General features: G+C 47.4%; 1 protein-coding gene across 7 annotated transcripts in view; it reads right to left on the reverse strand.

Moving 5' to 3' along the window:
- LOC138525572 (uncharacterized) overlaps positions 1 to 26,610 on the reverse strand; it is a 1,145,196-nt gene that overhangs the window by 465,055 nt on the left and 653,531 nt on the right. For all 7 annotated transcript variants that reach the window (XM_069635615.1, XM_069635611.1, XM_069635616.1 and 4 more), the window contains one exon: positions 8,186 to 8,281. In XM_069635615.1, coding sequence (XP_069491716.1) covers positions 8,186 to 8,281 — 96 coding nt within the window. The remainder of the gene's footprint in view (positions 1 to 8,185; positions 8,282 to 26,610) is intronic.

Raw genomic sequence — 26,610 nt, forward strand, 5'->3', positions numbered from 1 at the left:
CAGGTCCCTGGCACCCCCACCAGTCCTCTCTCTCACTTTTCTCAGGGCCCTGCACTCGCCCCACCCTCACTGCACTTGGGAAATGACCCAAGAGAGTGGCTCTATCTGCACTTACCCCAGATCCCACTGACTGAGTGCACTTGGACCTCCCCCTCCCTGCATCCTTCTGTGCACTTGCATTATCCGAATGTACTGTGCCTGAAGATTGTCTGTCTGCTCTCCCCTGTCTTCACACCTTAATTGCACTTGTTAAAACTGCAAAGTCGCTGCCAGGCCTATTTGCTGTGCCTCAACTGTAATCGTATTATATGCACTTACTCTGCCTGTGCACACTATTATCGTCTCAGAATTTCAAGAGCTTTGATTCAACGGTTGTCTTTTCCCATGTTCCCACCCCCCTTGAGCGCTTTGAAACCCTACCTTGAAAATAGGCTCTATATAAATAAACATTAACATTACCATTACCAACATTCCTGTAGGGATCCTTTCTCAAAACCTGCCTCCAGCTCGATAAAATATTGGGCCTCATTACAAATCGCCCGGTATGGAAACAACGGTGGCGGTAAACCCGCCACCACCGTTGTTTCCATACCAGGTGATCACGACTCCTGCAGGTGGAGGCGTCAATCCCGCCAGGTCTGACCTGGCGGGTTTAACACCGTCCGCCTGCAGGCGGACATGGAAACACCGGCACCATCACGAGATGGTGCCGGTGTTTCCATGCTCCCCGTTCCCACAATGGGAATGGGGATTAACACCATTCCGCCTCCGGAATTCCCGGGACACCAGGGTTGTAATGCCCTGGTATTTCCGGGAGTCACGGAGGCGGAATGGTAATACAAGTCCGGCAGTAACCAGGCGGTTTTACCGCCTCGGTTACCGCCGGACTCGTAATGAGGCCCATTGTGTCAAAGAAGGCTGCATGACATCCTGGGCCAAACTCTCCACTTCTTCATTCTAAGTTGCACTCGGATTCTCATTGTACAAGAGTATCCTGGTGCCAGTGTGTCTGCCCCCTTCACTGTCATCATCATGGAACAGCAGGGCAGCATACTGACTCTTCCGCATCCTCCTCTGGCTCTATCCTGCTCTCTATACAGCTTCTGAGAATTGTATGGCAATCATTGGCAATAGGAGAGCAGCTGAGCAGTTGGTGGAAATCCTTGGGAATAAGAGAAGTATCGGGGCAGTTGTTGGCAATCCATTGCAGTGAGGCAAGCTTCATTGCAGGTGAAGGCAATACTTGGCAATGCAACAAGTACTAAGGCATTTTATGGCAATCCTCTGCAGTGACACAAGTCCCCCGGAACTTGATGTCAACCCTTGATAATAGCGTTTCATGGCAATGCTGCATGTAGCTGAGCAGCTAGTGGAAACACTTTGCAAAGGGGCAAGCTTCTGGGCGTGCAACGGGAATCATTTTCAATGATGCAAGTACCTAGGTTGCTGATGGCAATCTTTGGCTTTGGGACAAGCTTCTGGACACTTGATGGCAATATTTTGCAATGACACACGTACATGTTCGTTTTACCACAACCATTGGCATGGTGCAAGTACCAGGACAGCTTAGGGTGATGCTTGGCAATTCCCAGGCATTTGATGGCAATCTTTGAAACAGTGTCAATCCTCGCCCCGCCATAAAGGCCACCTCCTTCATGCCTCTGCCATGGACCTGAGAGACAGCGTGCACAACCAATAGACTATGCAAGAGCCAGGACTTTTACCTTTACCATGGCTACTCTCCTTTGGTTTACATCACACTTCAGATGTATGTATCATGCTGTTCACACCACCTATTCATGAATACTTTTAAAATCAAGAAGTAGCATTAATCATCACCATCATTCGATGACTTTATTTCGCCATGTTTCCATAAAAGCATACATCATTAAAGAACAGTCATAAATACCATGTTCACTTGGATAAAACAATACAAAATGGATAGGCAGCAAGAATATAACATGTACAGCACTAGTGCTTCATATGCATAAGTACAATGAAGTGACATAATTCTGAGAATTATCACGCAGCAATGGAATTCTAGCTCCTAAACCAATAAGAATAACAGAAATTGCTGCTTAGTCACAGATCATCAAAGGGCAAAGGAAGAATTCCAAGTTATTATTGGACCTTCTCTGGCCAATTAATTGTCAATCATTTCTAGCTTTTCAAGTCAGCATATTGCATAATCGTTAAAGAGACAAGACACAATACCCTCAGGGGCAATCAGCCAGTATTTGATATGCTCTCTTTAGTTTATTCATAATGCCTAATAATTTCTTTCTACAAATCCATGCCCGGTATAAATAATTGGCCGCAGCAAGGACAGACACTTGGTTGTCTGTTCCTTTCAAGCCATCATGGCGACTGATATATCATGCATGCTTAAAACATTACAGCTGGGCTCCAATTAAAGCCTTCTCACTCAAACCTACATGGGGCATATTAATACGAAACCGATGTCCGTGTCATTCATATCCACGAAAATGTGGACAGTGATCCGATAAGGTTCCTGCCCCATTAAAAAAGTGCGTGAGGCCAATGGTAAAATACTACACGTGACCTCGAAGAAAAGTGAAGGGGCCAGGTCGTGTATCGTAGCCTATTGCTGATTTACAATCCCAATAGCATTTTAGAACAGGGGAACTCAAATTCATGTCAATAACCTGTTTCACTTCTTCCTCTTGGAATTATATTTGTGTAACTGATTTTACTTTTAGATTAATGATAGTCAGATTACTCATATGGGTACTCTCACCGAGATAGCTAAGTAACTCTTTGGCATCTTTACACCGGGGCAAGTGAGGGTGAACTCCGGACCCGAAACCGAAAGAGCAGGTTTTTGAGGGCAGGAACTTGGCCAATGTAATTTAGTACTCCTTGACAAGTTCAGCATGTTTTTTTAAAACACATTCTCTGTGACTCCAATCATTTTGTCAGTGTGATGGTCCTAAATCTCTGCACCATAAAGCGCTGCTTGGCGAACTTGAAATGTATAGATGTTTATAGATGTTGAGAGTTGACGTCAATAAACCATTACCATGATCCCTAATAAATCTGGCATAGCATTACTATACCTACTTAATCTTTATATATAAAGCTGAATGTATGTATGTGTGTGTGTGTATGTTTGTCCGGCTATATAAACCCACACCTTTGAACCCACGTTCCCCAAAATTGTGTATGGATTCCTCTTTTGTCTGGGGCAAGATCGTAGTCTATGTTTGTATGCAAAAATCCCATATGCCAAAATAAAGTGTATGTTTGTCTGGCTATACAAATCCACATCGTTGAACACACTGCTACCACATTTTGCAACGATTCCTCATTTGTTTGGGGCAAACAATTTGCAACGATTCCTCATTTGTTTGGGGCAAACAATTTACTCCGTGGACACCCTCATTTACTGATGCTCACCCGGATTCACTACCGTAGGTACTAGAAGGAGGCACAATTTGGAAACGTGTCTGAAGCAAAATGTTCGATATGTTGGTTATTCCTTTAAAATGTATTACTATTGTATACGGTTCGAAACGGTTTTTTAAAGGGAATAAACATAAAAGAATTACATTTGTTTTTATCACACCATGTATGGGGAATGGCAAGCTTAAAGTTTACTTAAGTTCATTCACGAGAAGAGAGCACAATCAATCAATCTTTCTTGGACATTTTCTTAAATGGGCTGAGCCATTAAGTGACTGAAACATGCCACACAATAAACAAACATCACTTGGAAAAGCTCCATCTGATGCAATGCGAAAATCAATATCAAGAGCTTCTGAAGCACAACAAACAGCAGCACGACCTTCCGACCAGAGGACAAGAGCAACTTTCTCCAGGGCAAATGAGATGCCAGAGAAAACTGAAGCAAGACTTGCTGACGGGAGGACAAGAGCAAAATCCTGCAGGGTACATGAAACACCTGAGCAAACTGAAGCAAGACTTGCTGACAAGAGGACAAGAGCAACATCTTCCAGGGCACACAAGACACCACTCGATCATGACACGGGCAACGCTGGGTACCCCAGCTAGTGATAGATAGATTAGACTTTTCCAGCCAGCTGCAGGGCCCAACTGCTCTTGTCCATGAACCTAGTGCCCAAATAATCAATGGATCTCACTTGATCAATGGGGGAACCATCAATGTATAGGCTTAATTGCAAGTGCTTTCTACTTGGAATTTCTAAGAACAGAGATTTTGTTTTAGATAGATTAACTAACTGGACATTATTGGCATAAAAGGCAACCAATAGTTCCAGTTGCTGTTTCAGCCCAGTTGGAGTCATGGAAAACAGAACTGCGTCGTCAAAAGAAACAACACTGGATATTCATCCTTGCCTAAGGCGGGAACATCAGTCATAAAGTCTGAATAGAGTGTGAAGTGGGAGAATGGAACAAAAGACTCCCACCAATCCCCTCACGCCCCTGGCCTAGAGGATCGCGGCCCAGACACCCGCCACGAGAGGAGTTTGCCTATCTACCAGACGACCAAATACCCTGGTACAGGAACATACGGATGTGCCCACCAGCCTGCCCACCAGCCTGCCCTGAACAAGCCGACTCCTGCGGCATGGATGAACTCGACTGAACCATTCAACAGTAAATGAACACATCGTTAGAGATGCCATGACGACCTAGCCAACGGTCAGAACACCCGTGCAAACATGCACACTGGACACTCCCACACCAATCCACACGAAGAACATATTCAGTGCTATGACGTAGGTGACGGACACACCCACTGACGCGCATCTTTATTATTTTTCACATAGGTTCTTCAAAACGCAGAAACGCAAGACGCACAACGAACTCATCTAAAATGCTTGCTGACGCTTCTCCTAACCCATGCATTGCAATGAGAAATATAACGAAGACATGATACTGGGGATAAAGCAATATGATACCATAACTTAAAGTGCCGTGCATCAAACATCCCCACCTATGCACCAGGCCCAAGTAGGTCGCAAGCAAGAGCCTCCATGAACATTGAACGAGCAAGAGTACAATTGCTGACCCTGCAGAATGGGCCCGGCGAGAAAAGACAGCCAAGGGAGCAATGTTGCAAACTCGCATACCACAAGCCGAAGCCAAGGTCACACCTGCAAACTAAGCCAGACACACAGTGGAAAATGCAATATTAAATGTGCAGAATTCTGCCTCAACCACGGTCTCTCCTCACGTGACCAAGCCGAACCTGACAGGGTGCCAGACCCAGGAGGGAGGAGGCGCCTGGGTCCCACGTTTCGAGACACAGGCAGCAACAATGAAGCGGCTCAATGGACATCTGCGGCGGTGGGAGTAGTCTGCCTTCAAGCATATGAACAAATCCACGCATTGTCTGCACAAACACATAGTTACACATTGTTGCAAATAGCAGGTGCACCGCGAGCTGGGAACAACGATGGTCCCAGGCTGGGGGGCTCGCGAGTGGACCAATCAGAACATGGGGTACTTATCACTAACGCCATTAACATTAGCCAATCCTCAGGGGTCTTCATGTAACAATTTTCATGTATCTAATAGCAGGGACAACCCAAGTATACCACCTGACTGACCCTCAACCACTAACAACATTCTCTATACGTATGCTATACTAACCCTACCACTCGAAGAACCAATCCAGAGTGGCGATAGGTTTTTTGCTAACTTTCCCAGGTGACGCGAGTAGCGCATCATACTGAGGTAAAAAGGGCCTGCAAGCCCCACCAATTTAGAGAGAGAGTCAGGACGGACGCATACGATCCTTGACCCATCCCTGCCGTTTTTTAATAAACAGCAGAACCACCTTGCTTCTTGCGTGTGCCTCATACTCATTTTTGGGATACGCGGGAGGAGTTGGGGCCTCCCTGCCCGGGGGTCCGCGGACGGCCAGCTGACCCCGGCAGAATTTCCCCCCGACAAGTGGGCTCTAGGACAAAGAGCTGGAGGACACTTTTCTGCACCTCAGAAGAAGGTGCTGTTGTTACTGCACCTCCATCGCACAACTACCTCATTGTGTGAGTAAAGTGATCTAAGTGCATTAAACAGTGAATATGGAATCCCCAGACTAATCAGCCTCTCCCACAATGTATTCCTTGGTACTTCATTGAAAGCTCTTTGGAGATTAACACACACACTGTGTATACATTCATTGGATTTATTGTGAGATACTTCTGGACTATGAAATTAAGTCTAAATACCTGATAGATGGGTCTGACCCCAACCTGAAAACCAACCTTAAAGTGGTTAATCCGATTATTATTATTCATCCAAGTTTTTAAATGTTCTAATAATACCCTTGCAGATATTTTCCCTGCAGAATTCAATAACAAGAATTGACAGATTTGGATGGTAGATTAGGGCCCGTTCTTATTAATGGGGATGATTTCAGCTTTCCTCCAATACTTTGGTACAACACCCAGAGCACTAATGTCATTAAATAATCGTACCTGGAATGTATCCCATATGAAGGGTTCCAATTTAAACACATCTATTGCTATTTTTTCTGGCCCAGGTGTTTCATTCCTTCTCTGGGCTGGAAAAGCAATGTTCACATCTTCTAAAGAGGCGACTAGGGGTTCAATTGAGGTTTCAATTTGGGACATCCCATCGCTGATTGCTAAACCACAAAATGCCTTAAGTGGTCTTGCTTCTCTATATAAAGCTTTAAAATATTCATGGTTAGTTTTCTAAACAGTTTGTGCTGGGATGAGGAAAATTAAGGGAATGTGTGATGTATTTTAGTATTTGGATTCGATTGTGTTTAATTTTGATGGGTTTCAGTGTCATCAAATGGTATTTATTTAACAAGTTTTCTTATGAAGTTTTAATTTCTTTGCTAAACATGATGTAGTACTATTGACATGTAATGTGTTATTGCATATGTAATGTTATCCTAATATCCATATTTGTTAAGGATGAACATCATGATTTAAACAATAAACTAAAAAAAATAAAAAATTAAATATTCAAACCACTTCTGTTCAGGGATATTACCATGTTGTTTTTTGGAATCCTCAGAAGTTCCAGTGGCTACCAGTTTCCAGAACTTTGTGCAATCCCTATTGAGTATGGCATCAGTGAGTTCCATCCACTTATCTTTAATATATGTGTTCTTCTTATCAGCAATCACTGATTTATAGTTAGTTGTTGCCAGTCTAATGTATTAATGTCAATACCTGTTAGATTTCAATACATCCTGGAAGCTGCTCCTTCGCTATTTTGCATTCGTTATCAAACCACTGTGTTTTTTTAGTGGCCTTCCAGGCAACCCCGATGACTAGGTTTTGTAACAAACCGAGAGAACTTGGCCAAAATATGCCCATATTTCAGAATGGCATCACCTGTAGAGAGTTGAGAATTAAGGAGCGCTTTCTCAATTAAGGGTAAACATTCCTGGTATATACTGGGTAATATTTCCCCCTTTTTAATGCAATTCCATTTAATGGATATCATGAACGGCCATCAATTGAGATTAATACAGAATAGTATTAATCATTGTCTTCTGTGGGTGTCCATATTTACTTTGCCCAAGATCTTATTACGCAGTATCGAATTCAATGTGTGATAGCTGGTATATATTAAGCATCATTACTGACTGCAAAATAACTTACTTACTGAATATATGTAATTCACTCTAACAAAACAGTGCAGGTCCAGTCTTAAACAGCTAACAGCAAAGAGGGAACTCATGAAGTAAGATGAAGCATGGAAGCTACTCTGGTCTAGTTACCTCAGGTGAGGACGCAATACTCACATTTCTTGGACAATGCACAGGCCCTGAAAAACCACTGCTGTGGCAACTGGTGCAGAATAACAGTATTAAAACATAAGAGACCACAGAAGGTGTTTCTCGGCTTGTATAGGAGTGGAGAGCTACGTTTGCATTGATTCAGATCCTAACAACAGGTGGCGTAAGTATTCAAATAGTGGGGAACTATTGAGTGCAGAAATTATGATGTGAAGCATCCCGTTGCATGTTCTCAAAGGACAACTCTTAAGTCCAGCGATATGAGGGCTTTGAAAAAAGTGGTACTCCGGCAGTGTGAGGGATTTCCAATAATCTTAGTAGGAGTCGAACTTCCATATGTGATATGATCAGTGAAAATGCTTTTCCAGAAATCACACTATATCTTGATAATCATAGTCAAATGGTTGTATGTTGGTGTTGTTCCTAGAGCAAATAACAGTACTTCAACATACTAACCTGGGGTGTTCCGTAGAATGTACAGTTACGGCTCGTACTGGGTAGTTCAGACATGAATGAGGCACTGCTGGCTTTGTTTCCTTGAGATCTGGAGACCTGCAGAATGGAAGAATGAAGGTCAATGACATGTATAGATATTTCCTATCACTCCTAGGAGCTTGCAGTGGCACAGCTTCACTGTTCCTGGATAAGGAAACAAAGGAACATACTGCAAAATGATGACGAGCTTCTTGAAGTGCAATGTGTCATCATCATTGGCACTGGCAGCAGGAACTATGACTTTAAATGTGTTGTGGGTACTGGATATGAGAGAGCACCACACAGAATACTCAGTGTGCACGTGCATGCGTGCGTGCGTGCGTGCATGCTTGCATGCATGCATGCCTGCATGTGTGCGTGCGTGCATGCGTGTTTGTGTGTGTGTGTGTGTATGTAAGCATTTTAATAGAAAGATATGCTACATGTGTCTGAAAATGATCCCCTAACCTACTGTGAATGAGCTATCTAGACAATGTGCAATATGGGATACATATTTACAACACACAATTGTCAGCAAAACATGTAGAGCAACATCATATATGATATATTGTATTCACATTGCGCAAGGGAAGACCTTGGGCATAAAGGATAAACGAAGGACATACCATACTTGTATGAACAAAATGGCTCATGTCTATACTGGTTGCTTTCCAACTGTTCAGTTACCCGAGCAATTTAAGGAAGACCTTTGTAATCTATTTATTAAAAACACAGTACTAGACTGTTCAAACCCTAATAACTACAGACCCATTTGTAATTGCAGATGTATTGAAAAACTGGTTGACAAAGCAGCATATATTCAACATATACAATTAACTGAAGAGAAGAACATATTAGACAGTGCACAAGTTGGCTTTAGATATGAGATAGTACACAATGTGTTCTGCTTTCTATATGTCATGAACTGACAAGAAATGGGGATCAGGATAGGGCCAACATACTTATCTTGCTTGACCTTCTGGATGCTTTCGACTAAATTGGTCATTTTATACTATGATCTTGACACTCAACTCTAGGTATCAGGGACATCGCCTTAGAATGGATTAAGTCATTCCTCGATGGATATTCCCAATTGATCATGATATCTCAATTTCTGTCACCATACAGAGAGTGCCTCGGTGTCTCTATGATCGCTCTGCTCTTGATGCCATACCAATTCACCACTTCCACAGTTCTTCAGATCCTTCAATCTTTCTAGCCACAATTGTGCAGACAATACTCAACTGATTATCAAACTCTCAAATACCAATAGTACTGAAAATATACTCACCACAGATCAATGGGTGGCATTGAAACACCTGTTGTTATACCCATACAAAAAATATAGTGTTAGGTCTTATATCCCTGCACTCCCACTTACACCTTCTCCTAAGCTTTGGAAACTGGGGCCATCGTGAACCACAGGCCTTCCCAAGGAGCCTCAGATCCCGTTGGTCATCAGACACACAGGCATTCACCTCATAATGCTGAGGAAAGTGTTCCCTGATTTACCATTTCAACAAAAATAAGCTGCTATTTCAGCCATCAACCTTTCCAGGTTAGAGTATGCAAAGAGTTTCCGATGCTTATGGTGCAATTACAAGAATAGCAAAATGATACTGCATGATTGCTTTCAAAACTGGAGTGCAGAAAACACATCTCTCTGGCCGTATTATCCCACCATTGGGATGCAAAGAGGCCTTCATGGTGCTCTGTCTCACCTCAAGACCACCCATGGGTTGGGATATGTGTTTGTCAAGGATACAATAAAGAGATGTCTACCTACCAGATATACCTGATCGGCTTCCTACATAACACTGGTCACCCCAAAATGTTTAAAATTGTGTCTGATGGTTACACCTTCCTGACTCTTACTTCCTGAATCTGTAATTCACTCTCCCCACACATCTGAGTCATCCCTGAGCTACAAATGTTCCCAAGGGCCATTATGGGTTAGCTATTTTCATACCAAGGCATTTCTCACAACATCAAAAATGTACAGGAACGAACACTTTAAATCAAATATAAGATTCACTTAAGACTGAATCCACCCAGGCAATCCATCCAACCTAGGAAGATAGCAGAATTCTCACCACACTGTGCTCAGTGTAAAGACTGGTAGGGGGTGTCTGTACTTCTGCTCTCTATATGGTAGAGGAGAGGCACAGCAGACCCCAGCCACGATTCTCTATTTGGTAGCAATGGACGAGCAATCAAGGCCTAGCTTCTCAGGAGGTGATGCGGGCTGGTTCTTAAGTACAGTGTAGTCCCGAACCCCCACAAAGGAATGTCCACACACTGTATTACTGAAAACACAGTCTTTATATAATTAATATTCAAAGGTATGTACACGATCACCATAACGTACTTTGTACTTGGAAGTCAATAATGATAAATATATACACGTCTAGAGTGGTACCACTAATGTTATCAAATCTCATTAAAGTGCATCAACTGTACGGTTAAAATGCCACACAGATCAATAAAGAGTAGACCAGCAATAGAGATAGGCAGGAACGTAAGATGGTTGAAACAATAGGCAGAATGCTGGCCCCGTTACCTAGACACAGTTCTGTGTGGAGATCCCCCCACCTGGGCAACCTGTAAATAAAGATATATCGCACAAGCTCAGTCCATATGTTCAATAGTCTCACTTCTTCCTATTAAGGTTTTACCCCCCCAATGTACCTGGTGGAGTAGAGTTCTCCGACGATGCACCAACCGATCCTTCTTGAGTGCCTCCCTTTCAGACGGGAGCCACGGATCGTCGAGAGGTGTCGGGGAACTTGGCGTTCGGTGTCGGGGAATCGACGGCCCTTCTTGAGTGCCCTCCCTTTAAGGCGGGAGTCACGGGTCGTCGAACGTCCGACGGTGAACAGGGTGAACAACGGCAGGGAAGTGACAGCTTCATTCCTAGCGGTGCTCGTCGATGACAGAGCGTCGGTGTCCTGCAAGGAAGAGGCGTGCGGGGCACCTCGGTGACGATAGTTATGGACCGCAAAGAGATGATGAAGAACCTTGGCCCAGCGAGGGCGTCGAGTCGTCGGTGTCTCTGTGGTCTTTAGGTGGCGGGAAACCCACCGGTGGATACTCCTCGGCGTGTCGACGGTCAGGCCTTCTCCATCGGGAGACAAGCGGATGACGATGCAGACGAGAGCGTCCGATGATCAATGGAAGTTCTTAGGCAAACGGTCGACAGTGGCGGACAACAGTCTGGGTGCTTCTCCTTGGAGTTCCGCAGCAGTCCCCGTATTGGGTCGGCAGCCTGTCAAAGGTCTGTCTACCAGGGAGCTTTGGCAAAGATCAGCTGTGCACGATGGTCCCTCGTAGCTCGGGAAGAGGGTGCCTTACCAGGTCCTCTCTGGGTCAGTCCTTGGAGGCACAGAAGCTGTCAGATTGTGAAGGAGAGCAACAGCAATTCTTCTCGTCCAGCAGGGCTTCAAGGTCAAGCGTCAGTTAATCTGGTTACTCGTCGTAGTGGACTTCAGCTTCTGAACACGATTCCTAGCAGTGAGAGTTCCCCAGATATACTGTTGATCTCCCATTCATTCCGCTGGGTCACACTCAAGCATCCAATCACGACTACGGGCATTCATGCAGGCAGGCAGCCAATCAGGCACACAAGGTATTCAGGCCATTCACTTCTCTCCAGACACTCACAACAAGTTATGTGTATTGGGAAAAGTACCGAGCCATTCAACACTCCAAGCTGCATTCATACCGGTTTCGGGCAGGGTTGTCTCAGTCATTGTGTCAACAACCAGATACTAGACACCCACAACACAGAATGCATATTCGTCACACACTCTATTCACCCAGGTCCCACCCACAGGAGGTACCCACAACATACATCACTGGGAAGGCTCCAGCTAGTCTGGCCGGGCCTTCACAACAACACCATATATGGCACTTCTACCCAACAGCCAGTCAGGGGGAAGGGACAGAGTCAGGGCTTCCCAGGACTTTGGGAAAACAAGGTAATGGGTAATAGAAAGCAAGAGGCCACCGGGGCCATCCTGTTTTCCATCAGGAATCAACTGATCCCCATGGCAGGGCCAGGGTATCCCAAAATGGAGGATACTCCACGCACCTGTCAAATTCAGCATGGAGCTGCCACCAGCCCATACCCTGCGCTGGGGGCCACCCACAGGTGCCCAAAAACATACACTAGGGGCACAGGGTTGTACCCCCACCCATGGGTGCCATAAGGGTATCCCACGGGTCCGTTCACCAAACCAAAAGAAAGAGAGCTGCACCGCCAGGAGTCCCACATGAACTCCTGCGCGGAAAACACGACAGAACACACAATGAAAAGCAGTAAAGGACAAGGATACGGAGGCCCTGTCCCTCCGATGCATTTCCAGCAATCACAGTCACCCCCCCCCCAGACTGAGGTGGAGGGTGCCTAATCTCCCATGGGATAGACACCCTCATCCAGACGGTCAACATACCTTCTGGAAAGGCCATCTGCATTATCGTGACTCTTCCCTGGTCTGTGCTCTATGGTGAAGTCTAGCCCTTGCAGGCTAATGGACCACCTGAGCAGTTTCGGTTTCTCACCCTTCATCTGCATAAGCCACTTTAGGGGCTTATGATCTGTTTGGACCTTGAAGGTAGACCCTGTAAGGTAGGGCCTAAAACGCCTAAGGCTCCAAACTATACTAAAACACTCCTTTTCAACAGTAGCCCACCTAAGTTCTCTACCCTTGAGTTGTCTACTGATGAATGTGATAGGATGTTCTCTCCCTTTGTCATCTAACTGGGACAAGACAGCCCCAATTCCGGTGTCGCAGGCATCCGTCTGGACGATAAAGGGTCGGCTGTAGTCAGGCACACACAACACGGGTGCCCAACACAGACTTTCTTTCAAGCCATCAAAGGCCCTCTGACAGTCTTCAGTCCAATTAACCTTCCTAGGCTGCTTGGGTGAAGTCAGAGGTGTCAGTGGTGCAGCTATGGTTCCATAGACCGCCATGAAATTGCGATAGTACCCAGTGAGACCCAAAAAGGCTCTCACCTGGGTTTGAGTAGTGGGAATCTCCCAGTCCTGTACATCCTGTACCTTACTGGGGAGAGGTTGGATTTGACCCCCTCCTACCTCATGACCAAGATACGTGACTTTCCCCTGAGCTATCTGGCACTTGGTGGCCTTGATAGTGAGGTTAGCCTTTTTTAAGGCCTGCAACACTTTACCCAGATGTGTCAAGTGCTCTTCCCAAGTGGCACTGTAGACGGCAATGTCGTCTAAATAAGCCACACAAAAGGCTTCCAGCCCACTGAGAGCATGATTGACCAATCTCTGGAAGGTGGCAGGGGCATTCTTTAACCCAAAAGGCATGACCCTAAACGGGTAGAGTCCCTCTGGGTTGGAGAACGGCGTCTTTTCCTTGGCATGGTCCGTCAGAGCTATTTGCCAATAGCCTGAGGTGAGGTCAAAGGTGCTCACAAATTTGGCAGCACCTATGGTGTCCACGAGCTCATCGGCCCGGGGCAATGGGTGCGCATCAGTTTTGGTGATGGCATTGACTCCTCGGTAGTCCACACAGAACCCCCAATCCTTGGTTCCCGGCCTGGGAACTTGCCTTGGGGACAAGGACCACTGGACTGGACCTCAGCCTGGATGTGGTTCTTAACCGGATCTGACATTCGGTAGCTCCTGCTCTTGACAGGCACGCTGTCACCAGTGTCAATCTCGTGCTTACACCACGGTGTAAGGCCTGGCTTCAGCGAAAACAGAGAGGCATACTGCTGGAGCAAAGTCCTGCAGGCCCTCTGATGCTCGGTTGTCAAATCTGGAGAGAGCTGCACTCCCTCCACTGAGCCATCCTGAGGGTTGCTATGCAGCAAATCAGGAAGGGGTTCACTCTCATCCTCTTCTTGCTCTGAAGCCAGCAAGAGACATCAGACTTCTGCTCGCCTGTGGAACGGCTTGAGCCATTAACATGGAATACCTGAGGGGCTACACCTGGGATTCCCATGTCAACCAGATAATTGACCTCGCCCATCTTGGAGACTATCCGGAAGGGTCCAGTCCATTTATCTGCCAATGCCCGAGGCTTGGTAGGCTCCATCACGAGGACCTCCTGTCCCGGAGTCCAATCCACTTGCGATGCTTTAAGGTCATGCCAGTATTTGTTCAATTCCTGGCTGGCCTTGAGATTCGCCGTTGCTTGACCCATCATCTGTGTCATCCTCCGTCTGAGGCCTAACACATAGTCCCCCACTTGGTTGGCGGGACTGGGATGGGTGGCTTCCAAGCCTTCTCTGATCAAGGCGAGGGGCCCCCTCACGGGATGTCCAAAGAGCAACTCAAAGGGGCTGAAACCAACACCCTCTTGAGGTACCTCTCTGTAAGCAAACAGCAGGCATGGCAGGAGGCGATCCCATTTCCTCCTTAGGGGCTCTTCCAAAGCACCTAGCATGCCCTTGAGAGTTTTATTAAATCTCTCAACCAGACCATTGGTTTGGGGGTGGTAAAAAGTGGAGAACTTGTAGGTTACCCCGCACTCTTTCCACATGGTTTTCATGTAACTAGACATGAAGTTGGATCCTCGGTCAGAGACAACCTCCTTGGGGAATCCAACGCAGGTAAAAATGCCCAGGAGGGCCCCGGGCAACCACCTTGGCAGTAACAGTCCGAAGGGGTATAGCCTCAGGGTACCTGGTGGCATGATCTACCAAAACCAGGATGAACCGATGTCCACCTAACATGGGAGGGTCAAGGGGACCGACGATGTCGATGCCCACCCTCTCAAACGGTGTGCCAACCACTGGCAATGGCTCAGTGGGGCAATGACACTGCCTCCAGTCTTGCCAGACAACTGACAAGTTGGGCAGGTCCTGCAGTGGGACTCCACTTCTACTCTCATCCGAGGCCAGTAGAAATGGGCAGAGAGCCTCTGCTTAGTCGTCTTCGTACCAAGATGACCAGCCAAGGGCACCTCTGCGCCAACTGCAGCAGGAAGGGCCTGTAAACCCGAGGTACCACCAACCTCTTGAGGGCACCAGGTTCAGGCTTAGTGGGCTCACTAACAAGGAGCTCACCCTCCCAATAAATCCGGAAAGTCCTAGGCACTTCGCCTTGTGCCTGGGACAGGGCCTGTTTCCCCAGACCCTCGAGAGAGGGACACTCTCTCTGTCCTTTACAGAAGTCTGCCCGGGAGGGTACCCCTTCAGCTAACAAGCATTGAAGATCGGGATGATCCTCCGGGTTGACAACCTCTCCCACAGGAGAGTCTTCTGGCTCTTCTCCCACAGGAGTTGAGACGGGGTTTACCACTGGACCCAGCCCGTCCGGAGCATGGATCCCAATGAGTGCTGTAGGAACAGCAGGAAGAGAAGGGGCTCCCTCCACAGAGTTGGCCTTCTTGCTCTTCCTTCGTCGTGCCTTAGGCCGCGCCTTCGGCTCGGGTACCTGACTCACAGCCAGACCCGGTGTCACCTGTGACCTAGTGACCGCAGCAGCAGTCATGGGAAGACCATCCGCGATCAATCCCAACTCGACTAGATCGTTACCTAACAGAATGTTAGCAGGGACATTGTCCTGAACCAGGACAGGAAGCTTTGCTGTCTTGTCTCCAATTACGAGTGTGACTCGGGCTACAGGCGATAATTTGGGAGGCCCACCAGCTAACCTGGTGGTTCTCAGAGGAGCATCTACATAGTCCTCTGGCTTGAGCAGGGTCCTGTTCACCACTGTCATGCTTGCCCCAGTGTCTCTCAAACCAGTAGAAGGCTGGCCATTCAGGAGGTCACTTCTCAAAAATCTACGGGTGTTCTGTGGGATAGTCGCCAGTACTTCCGCATACTGGTCCCAGGCCCCAAGGGACACTAAGGAAATCTCTACGGGAGCACCAAAAGTGATCCCGGTAGAGGAGGGGAGGGCCGTGGCCTCCACCTCAGACATGGGGTAAGGGTAGGTCATGCTGACAGCCTGTACTCCGAGTGCCTTACCTTTACACTTGGAGTCACCCCTTTTGTGATCCAGAGCCCCACAGTCCCAACAAGTGTCGGGAGTGCGGGGTACGGTATTGGAACCACCGGGAGCCTGCTTTGCAGCAGGTGGACCACTACTCTTATTCCCACCCATAGATGACTTATCCCCACTAGATTTTTGGGTCTTAGGAGAGGAGGGTTTAGGTTTATTTGACTGTGACTGCTTTTGGGACTCCTCAGCTTTCTGAGAGGCCCCCCTTTTCTTTGTCCTTGTCCTTCACACTGGAGTCTTTAGGGAACACCCAGTGGGAGACCCACTTGTCAGCCAACCTAGCCAGCTTAAAGGGATCCAAAATGATCTGGTCAGCAACATACTGACGCAGCTCCGGTGAACAGGCTTCAGAAAAATGCTCAAAAAACAATAGGTGGGACAATTCAACAAAAGTTTTCACCTTGTAACCATCAATCCACCCCATCATATTCATGTGCGCAGCACTCACCCAGTCAACCCAAGACACATTCTCTCTTTTTCTTAAAATCCCTGAACCTTTGGCAATCAAAGCAGATTTCATACACTCATACTGACCCCTTTCTTCCACAGAATACAGTCATATCCAGTTTGAGGCACTCTGCTTAGCAAACACTTAGCCCAATCTCTTTTGTCAACATCATGAATTGCACAAGCCATTTCAAACGCTTCAATCCATTGGAGGATATCAGAACCCTCCGAAAACACACCAACCAAATCCTTCATAAATTTAGTGGCTGGGGACCTGACACTCTCACTGGGTTTCGCTGAAGTCTCCACTCGAGCTTTCTCTAGCTGGATTCTCTGACATTCAGTGTCCTTGTCTTTGAGTTCAAGATCCCTATTCTTGAGTTCAACTTGTTGCGCCAGCTCCTCTTTCTTAAGCTCTGCATCTATTTCCAACTTACGATATTCAAAGGCCAATTTCATCCTTAATAACTCAAGTTCCAAGGTATTGCTGGGGTTCGGAACAGAGGCAGCAGGAATGGCTGCATTCCCAGAAACAGATTCAGTAGAAACCCCAGGAGCGGAGTCCTCATTGGTTGCATTCCCCCCCTCATCAAGAGTTTCACCATCAGTCTGGTAGTCCACCAGGGCAGCTATCAGCTCAGCCCTAGACTTATCCACAAAGCCTAACTCCCTGGCTTCACAAGCACTCTGGAGAGCCTCTAAGCTCATCTGAGTCAATTTACCATTTGCAATAGACTCCATTGCTTGTAATGCAGTTATTTTGTATACACCCAAACCTTAATCGAATAAAGTGCAGATATTTTGTAAGTGGCACGGTTATACACTGATTCTTAAAACCATAAGCATCCCACCGCTGCCACCAGTGTAAAGACTGGTAGGGGGTGTCTGTACTTCCGCTCTCTATATGGTAGAGGAGAGGCACAGCGGACCCCAGCCAAGATTCTCTATTTGGTAGCAATGGACGAGCAATCAAGGCCCAGCTTCTCAGGAGGTGATGCGGCTGGTTCTTAAGTACAGTGTAGTCCCCGAACCCCCACAAAGGAATGTCCACACACTGTATTACTGAAAACACAGTCTTTATATAATTAATATTCAAAAGTATGTACACGATCACCATAACGCACTTTGCACTTGGAAGTCAATAATGATAAATATATACACGTCGAGAGTGGTACCACTAATGTTATCAGATCTCATTAAAGTGCATCAACTTGTAACGCTCACCTGATTCCCGTAGAGGCGCCGGTCTTGACTGGGCGTATACCGTATCTTCAAAGGTGATGTGTAACACACGGCTGGCTCTTTGGGCTGGACCTCTGTGCACTGTATGTCTGACTCGAAGGGTAAGATGTCTGCAGATAGAAAATATGGGATTAATGAACTGGGTTATTGAATGTCTCTCTCTTCTTCCCTTTCTCTTCTCCTGTAGAACCCCAAAGGTTAACGCTCCCACCTTAGGTAAGTGAACGCCGTGCTCTCCATCTGCCTCGGGGCAGGGTGCTGTAACCAGTTTCTTCAGTGGATAAGGGGAGCAGGCCTCTTGACTTCAGAGGACTGCTGTCCGTCGTTTACTGCACGAACGGTAAGTTTCGAGTAATTCTAATGTCTTTAAAAGTCTTTAGTAATGATGTCTCTTGTTTTTGCAGGGTTCCGGCGATGGCGGATGACGGGCTGAAGTGAGTTGAAGATGGGGCCCGTTTGATGAATGGAAGCGCCTGGAAGCACGTAAGTAAGCGCTTGTTGCCTGCTTCACGATGCGCTCTAACTGTCTTTTTATTTTGCAGGTACAAGTTCGGAGCGGCTGCAGGGTGCCGGAATACCCACTGGGTTAGATGTGGAAAGGAGTAATGGCACGTGAGTATTAAAGTTCTCCAATGTCTTTAAACGCACCTTGTTTTATCTTTCAGATGCGGGATGCAGCGCCGAAGGCCTCCGGAGCGTGCGAAGAGCTGGTAAGCCTTTGTCTTTCAGATGCCGGAATGCAGCGCGAGGCGTTGGTGACAGCCGATGGACCAGGTAAGTGAAGCGCTGTCACTGAAGACCGTAATGCTTACCTGTTCTTTCTTGTCTTTATAGGTGTTGCTGAAGACTGGATTCAGGATGGTAAGCCTTTTTCCTTAGGCCCAGGATCAGATGCAGAAGACACGATGAGCGTTCTGCTGCAGAGGATGCAGAATAACGCAAAGCAAGATTCATCCATCGGGTGTGGTTTAAATAGCCTCCTGTAGTGCTTAGGTGTCTCCTTCCACAGCCACGCCTAGGTAAGAAAAGAGTTCCTGCTTTCCAGAAGAGTTCCAGTGTTCTGAACCTAGGGAGTGGCTCCTGCCCACCCAACAGGAAAAGTAGTTCCAAACAGAAGAGGATCAGAGGCTCAACTGGCAGGCAAGTAAGCAGCATGGTCTGCTGCAGGTAAGTCCACCCAAGCATTATGAGCCCGGCGCTTCCAGCGCTGGGACTGGGCATATTTATGAGCCTGGTGCCACTGGCGCCAGGACTGGGTCCAAAAGGTCCCAATTGGGACTGGTTGGCACTCGGAACCTGGGTTATGGATCTGCTTCCAAGGGAGTTGGGAAAACCCTGACCTTTTGGAAGCAGAGATCATGACAGTACCCCCCCTCAAGGCCCCTCCCAAACCGGGCTTCTCCGGGGGTTTTGGCTTGTCAGGAAATGTTCGGTGAAATCTTTTGATTAGGCGAGGAGCGTGGACATATTCAGCAGGTTCCCAGGATCTCTCTTGGGGCCCGTAGGCTTTCCAGTCAATTAGGTAAAATAGTTTAGATTTGGAGATCTTGGAGTCCAGAATGCTTTTGACTTCAAACTCGAGTTCTCCATCAACTAGGATGGGTTTTGGAGATTTAGTTAGTCGGGTTTGAGGTTGCACGGGTTTTAATAGAGACACGTGGAAGACCGGATGTATCTTCATGTGCGGGGGCAAGTCCAACTTGACCGCTACTGGATTTACTATGGTAGTGATGGAATAGGGACCAAGGTATCTTGGGTTGAATGTGCGTGGCCCTTTTAGAGGTAGATATTTGGTGGATAACCAGACTTGATCCCCTACTTGATATTGAGGGGCTTCCTTCCGATGTTGATCTGCTCCTTTCTTGTATTGTTCTTTAGCCCTTTGAAGGTGAGAAACAGTTTCCTTAAAGGCTTGGGTGATTGTGGAATGCAGGTAGTCTACTGCTGGTGTTTCAAGATCTTGGAGGGGATCCAACTCCAAGGTTCGAGGGTGACTGCCGTATAAAAGAAAAAAACGGGGTTTTCCCGGTTCCCGAATGGACAGAGTTATTGTAGGCATATTCGGCTATCCAAAGGATGTCTTTCCAAGTTTTTTCAGTTTGTTGCAGCATGCAGCGTAAATACTGTTCCAGAGTTTGATTGGTCCTCTCGGTTTGTCCGTCGGTCTGAGGGTGGTGACTGGTCGATAGTCTCACATCAATTTGAGCCGACCGACAGCAACTTCGCCAAAAATGAGAAATAAATTGACTACCTCGATCCGAAATTAGAACCGAAGGAAAACCGTGCAGTCGGACGATGTTTTCGAGAAATTCTTGGGCCAGAGTTGCTGCTGTTGGCAAGCCTTTGAGCGGAATAAAATGCGCCATCTTGGAGAATAAGTCCACGATTACTAGAATCGTATTATATCCGGAGCATGGAGGTAGATCGGTGATGAAGTCCATAGAAAGCGTATGCCAAGGGCGAGGTGGGATGTCAATAGGGCGTAAGAGGCCTGCTGGTCTTTCCTTTTGACTCTTGTTTTGGGCGCATACTCCACAGGACATTATAACGTCTCTGATATCTTTTTTCCAAGACGGCCACCAGAAGTAGCGCTTGATCTTTTCTGAGGTCTTGGCCATACCGGGATGTCCTTCCATTAAAGAATCGTGATAACAAGAGATTACTTTTTTCTGTAAATCTGTGCTGGGCAGGTATAATCGTTCTTGGAAATACAATAAGTTGTCCTTTACTGCAAAGTCCTTTCCCTGCAGATGCCAATTCTGTATGTCTGCTGGAGTTACAAGTTGCCTGGCTTTATCCTTAACTTCCTCTATGGATTGTGTGGCGATTACACCCAGAATTCTTTGTTCGGGAATGATTGGTACAGGTTTAGGGTTGATCAAGTGTTCTTCCACTCCCATCCGAGAAAGGGCATCAGCTTTACCGTTTTTTGTACCAGGTCGATAGGTAATTATGAAGTCAAACTCGGCAAAGAATAATGCCCAACGGAGTTGTCTAGAGGATTGGGCTTTTGCGGTTTTCAAATATTGCAGGTTTCGGTGATCCGTAATCACAGTAACGGTGTGTCGGGCCCCCAGCAGATAATGCTGCCAAGCCTTAAAGGCAGACTTGATAGCCAGAAGTTCCTTGTCAGTAATCGTGTAATTGATTTCAGGAGGCGAGAATTTGCGGGACCAAAATGCCACGGGATGCAACTGATTGGTTACTGGGTCCTTTTGTGATAGAACTGCCCCCATGGCAAGGCTTGAAGCATCAGTTTCCACGATGTAGGGGAGTTCGGGGCGAGGGTGTTTTAAGATTGGTGCAGAGATAAATTTAGTCTTCAAATCCTGGAAAGCTTGTTCCGCCTCGGTAGACCATTTAAAACGTTTGTTTTTCTTTAACAAGGCAGTGATGGGCTGGACTATTCGAGAAAATTCGGGGATAAACCTGCGGTAAAAGTTAGCGAAGCCTAACATGCTTTGCACACCTTTTACGGAGGATGGTGATGGCCATTTGAGAACTGCATCGACCTTCTTTGAATCCATACGCACTCCGCCAGGTGATAATATGAATCCCAAGAATTCAACTTCAGTCACGTTGAAAACACATTTTTCCAACTTAGCGAAAAGTTTGTGTTGACGCAATCTTTTGAGGACCATTTTCACGTGTTTCTGATGTTCGGATTCCGATGAAGAATAAACGAGGATGTCGTCAATGTAAACCACAACACACACATCTATGAGCTCTCTGAGGACATCGTTCATAAAATATTGAAAGGCGGCCGGGGCATTGCAAAGTCCGAAGGGCATGACCTGATATTCAAATAGCCCATATTTGGTGCGGAAGGCCGTCTTCCATTCATCGCCCTCTTTTACTCGTACCAAGTGGTAGGCTCCTCTAAGATCCAGCTTTGTATATATGCATGCTTTTCTGACTTGGTCCAGGAGTTCAGGGATCAAAGGTAACGGATATCTATTCTTGACGGTGATCTGGTTCAGGGAGCGATAATCTATACAAGTTCTAAGGTCTCCTTCCTTTTTTGGAACGAAGAACAAAGCTGAAGAAGCAGGGGACTTGGAAGGACGAATAAACCCATTTGCCAGGTATTGATCCAGGTATTGTCGAAGGTGAAGGTTCTCAGGCTCGGTGAGGGCATAAATTCTACTACAAGGAGGAGTAGATCCAGGTATCAGGTCTATCTGGCAGTCATAAGACCTATGAGGAGGTAGAGAGTTAGCCTGGTGCTTCCGGAAAACATCTTGGTATTCTAGGTATTTGGGAGGTAACTGGGGAGTCTCTGAAGAAATTGCTGCCAGTGCAACACCAGGTGGAGGGTGACAAGTAGAGACACATTCTGGAAACTGGACCGTTCTTGCTCGCCAATCGATCAGAGGATTGTGTTTCTCTAACCAAGGTATTCCTAGAATAATCTGAAACTGAGGAGCCTTGATCACATCGAACACGATCTTCTCATGGTGTCCATCTTGACTTACTAGCGTCACTTCTTGAGTGGTATGCGTTACTGGTCCGGAGGCTATCTCCGTTCCATCCACCGTAGTAATGACGTCCTTTACAGCCTTGGGACAAAGAGTTAGATTCATCCTCAAAACCATTTCATGACCCACATAATTGCCGATGGCACCGCTGTCGACGTAAGCTTCAATTGCATGTAATCGATCTGGATTATCAGGGCTAATGAGGACCATAGGTATCACGAAATGCGAGGTCACGGAACTGGTTTTCACGCTCGGCAAGAGGACCTCTATTCTTGTCGGGCGAGGTCGTTTCCCTGCTCAGAGTTTGTAACTTTGGTAACTGCAGCTCCTACTGCCTTCTTGGCAGGTTTCACCGGACAGTCTCGAAGAAAGTGCCCTGAGTTTCCGCAATAGAGGCATAATTGCAACTGTTTTCTCCTTTCCCGCTCCTTTTGTGTTAGAGGACCTTTCAGGCCCCCTATTTGCATGGGTTCCCCGGAGTCTACTCCTTTGGAAGGAGTTGGCGGTTTGGAAAATACTCGAGCATCAAACTTGGAACGATCGGCCTTCCTGTTCTGCAGTCTGTGATATATTTGAACGACTAAGTCTATATAGTCCGAACAATCTTGTGGGGGATTCACTACTTGGGCTAACACATCTTTGAGCTCTCCACGTAGACCTCTATAAAACAGTGTAATTCTTTTGTCCTCAGGCCATTGAGTTTCCACTATCAGTCTGTTGAAAGACGCAATATAAGCCAAAAGGTCTTGATTACCTTGTCGCAACGAAAGAAGCTCATTGTCCAAGGCCTGCCCCTGTGAATGTCTTGCGAACAGTTTTTCCATACTGAGCTGAAAAGCTTGAAAATCATGGAGGACCGGATCATCTTGATTTACTAGAGGGATCGACCAGTCTGCCGCATTGTCACTAAGGTACGAAAGCACGAAAGCTACTTTAGCTTGATCAGTTGGAAAGGCTGCTGGCCAGCATAAGAAATGCAACCGGCACTGATTGATAAATACTGCAAACCTCTTTGGGTCACCAGAAAATCGTTCGGGCGGAGCCAGAGGTACATTCCCAGGTAGGTTGATCTGCACTGGATTCATAGAGGATGTAGAAGGAAGATTTCCCCCAGATGCGGGTAACGGGGTCTGTCCGGCTTGTGACTGTAGCAATTGTCTAGCGAGATCATCTGTTCGCTCCTTGGAAATAATCAGTTCCCTTCTTAGAGCGTTCGTTTCCTGACGGGCTGCATGCACTTCTGCCCTTAGTTCCCCAAGTAACTGGGCTAGCTGGTCGGTATCCGAGGTTTCCATAGCGCCTGGACGGGAGTTTTGCGGTAGGCTTTGCGTTCTATAACGCTCACCTGATTCCCGTAGAGGCGCCGGTCTTGACTGGGCGTATACCGTATCTTCAAAGGTGATGTGTAACACACGGCTGGCTCTTTGGGCTGGACCTCTGTGCACTGTATGTCTGACTCGAAGGGTAAGATGTCTGCAGATAGAAAATATGGGATTAATGAACTGGGTTATTGAATGTCTCTCTCTTCTTCCCTTTCTCTTCTCCTGTAGAACCCCAAAGGTTAACGCTCTCACCTTAGGTAAGTGAACGCCGTGCTCTCCATCTGCCTCGGGGCAGGGTGCTGTAACCAGTTTCTTCACTGGATAAGGGGAGCAGGCCTCTTGACTTCAGAGGACTGCTGTCCGTCGTTTACTGCACGAACGGTAAGTTTCGAGTAATTCTAATGTCTTTAAAAGTCTTTAGTAATGATGTCTCTTGTTTTTGCAGGGTTCCGGCGATGGCGGATGACGGGCTGAAGTGAGTTGAAGATGGAGCCCGTGTGATGAATGGAAGCGCCTGGAAGCACGTAAGTAAGCGCTTGTTGCCTGCTTCACGATGCGCTCTAACTGTCTTTTTATTTTGCAGGTACAAGTTCGGAGCGGCTGCAGGGTGCCGGAATACCCACTGGGTTAGATGTGGAAAGGAGTAATGGCACGTGAGTATTAAAGTTCTCCAATGTCTTTAAACGCACCTTGTTTTGTCTTTCAGATGCGGGATGCAGCGCCGAAGGCCTCCGGAGCGTGCGAAGAGCTGGTAAGCCTTTGTCTTTCAGATGCCGGAATGCAGCGCGAAGCGTTGGTGACAGCCGATGGACCAGGTAAGTGAAGCGCTGTCACTGAAGACCGTAATGCTTACCTGTTCTTTCTTGTCTTTATAGGTGTTGCTGAAGACTGGATTCAGGATGGTAAGCCTTTTTCCTTAGGCCCAGGATCAGATGCAGAAGACACGATGAGCGTTCTGCTGCAGAGGATGCAGAATAACGCAAAGCAAGATTCATCCATCGGGTGTGGTTTAAATAGCCTCCTGTAGTGCTTAGGTGTCTCCTTCCACAGCCACGCCTAGGTAAGAAAAGAGTTCCTGCTTTCCAGAAGAGTTCCAGTGTTCTGAACCTAGGGAGTGGCTCCTGCCCCACCCAACAGGAAAAGTAGTTCCAAACAGAAGAGGATCAGAGGCTCAACTAGCAGGCAAGTAAGCAGCATGGTCTGCTGCAGGTAAGTCCACCCAAGCATTATGAGCCCGGCGCTTCCAGCGCTGGGACTGGGCATATTTATGAGCCTGGTGCCACTGGCGCCAGGACTGGGTCCAAAAGGTCCCAATTGGGACTGGTTGGCACTCGGAACCTGGGTTATGGATCTGCTTCCAAGGGAGTTGGGAAAACCCTGACCTTTTGGAAGCAGAGATCATGACACAACTGTACGGTTAAAATGCCACACAGATCAATAACGAGTAGACCAGCAATAGAGATAGGCAGGAACGTAAGATGGTTGAAACAATAGGCAGAATGCTGGCCCCGTTACCTAGACACAGTTCTGTGTGGAGATCCCCCCACCTGGGCAACCTGTAAATAAAGATAAATCGCACAAGCCCAGTCCATATGTTCAATAGTCTCACTTCTTCCTATTAAGGTTTTACCCCCCCAATGTACCTGGTGGAGTAGAGTTCCCTGACGATGCACCGACCGATCCTTCTTGAGTGCCTCCCTTTCAGGCGGGAGCCACGGATCGTCGAGAGGTGTCGGGGAACTTGGCGTTCGGTGTCGGGGAATCGACGGCCCTTCTTGAGTGCCCTCCCTTTAAGGCGGGAGTCACTGGTCGTCGAACGTCCGACGGTGAACAGGGTGAACTATGGCAGGGAAGTGACAGCTTCGTTCCTAGCGGTGCTCGTCGATGACAGAGCGTCGGCGTCCTGCATGGAAGAGGTGTGCGGGGCACCTCGGTGACGATAGTTCTAGACCGCAAAGAGATGATGAAAAACTGTGGCCCAGCAAGGGCGTCGAGTCGTCAGCATCTCTGTGGTCTTTAGGTGGCGGAAAACCCACTGGTGGATACTCCTCAGCGCGTCGACTGTCGGGCCTTCTCCAGCGGGAGACAAGCGGATGACGATGCAGACGAGAGCGTCCGATGATCAATGGAAGTTCTTAGGCAAACGGGAGGAGGCGGCTCCGGTCGGCGATGGCGGTCGTCGACAGTGGTGGACAACAGTCCGGGTGCTTCTCCTTGGAGTTCCGCAGCAGTCCCTGTATCCGGTCGGCAGCCTGTCGAAGGTCTGTCTACCAGGGAGCGGTGGCAAAGATCAGCTGTGCACGATGGTCCCTCGTAGCTCGGGAAGAGGGCGCCTTACCAGGTCCTCTCTGGGTCAATCCTTGGAGGCACCGCAGCTTTCAGATTGTGAAGGAGAGCAACAGCAATTCTTCTCGTCCAGCAGGGCTTCAAGGTCAAGCGTCAGTTAATCCAGTTACTCGTCGTAGTGGACTTCAGCTTCTGAACACGATTCCTAGCAGTGAGAGGTCCCCAGATATACTGTTGATCTCCCAATCATTCCGCTGGGTTACACTCAAGCATCCAATCACGACTATGGGCATTCATGCAGGCAGGCAGCCAATCAGGCACACGAGGTATTCAGGCCATTCACTTCTCTCCAGACACTCACAACAAGTTATGTGTATTGGGACAAGTACCGAGCCATTCAACACTCCAAGCTGCATTCATACCGGTTTTGGGCAGGGTTGTCTCAGTCATTGTGTCAACAACCAGATACTAGACACCCACAACACAGAATGCATATTCGTCACACACTCTATTCACCCAGGTCCCACCCACAGGAGGTACCCAAAACATACATCACCGTGAAGGCTCCAGTTAGTCTGGCCGGGCCTTCACAACAACACCATATATGGCACTTCCACCCAACAGCCAGTCAGGGGGAAGGGACAG

Source organism: Ambystoma mexicanum, chromosome 7p, assembly GCF_040938575.1.
Source record: "Ambystoma mexicanum isolate Mex_15411 chromosome 7p, UKY_AmexF1_1, whole genome shotgun sequence".
Lineage (NCBI taxonomy): Eukaryota > Metazoa > Chordata > Amphibia > Caudata > Ambystomatidae > Ambystoma > Ambystoma mexicanum.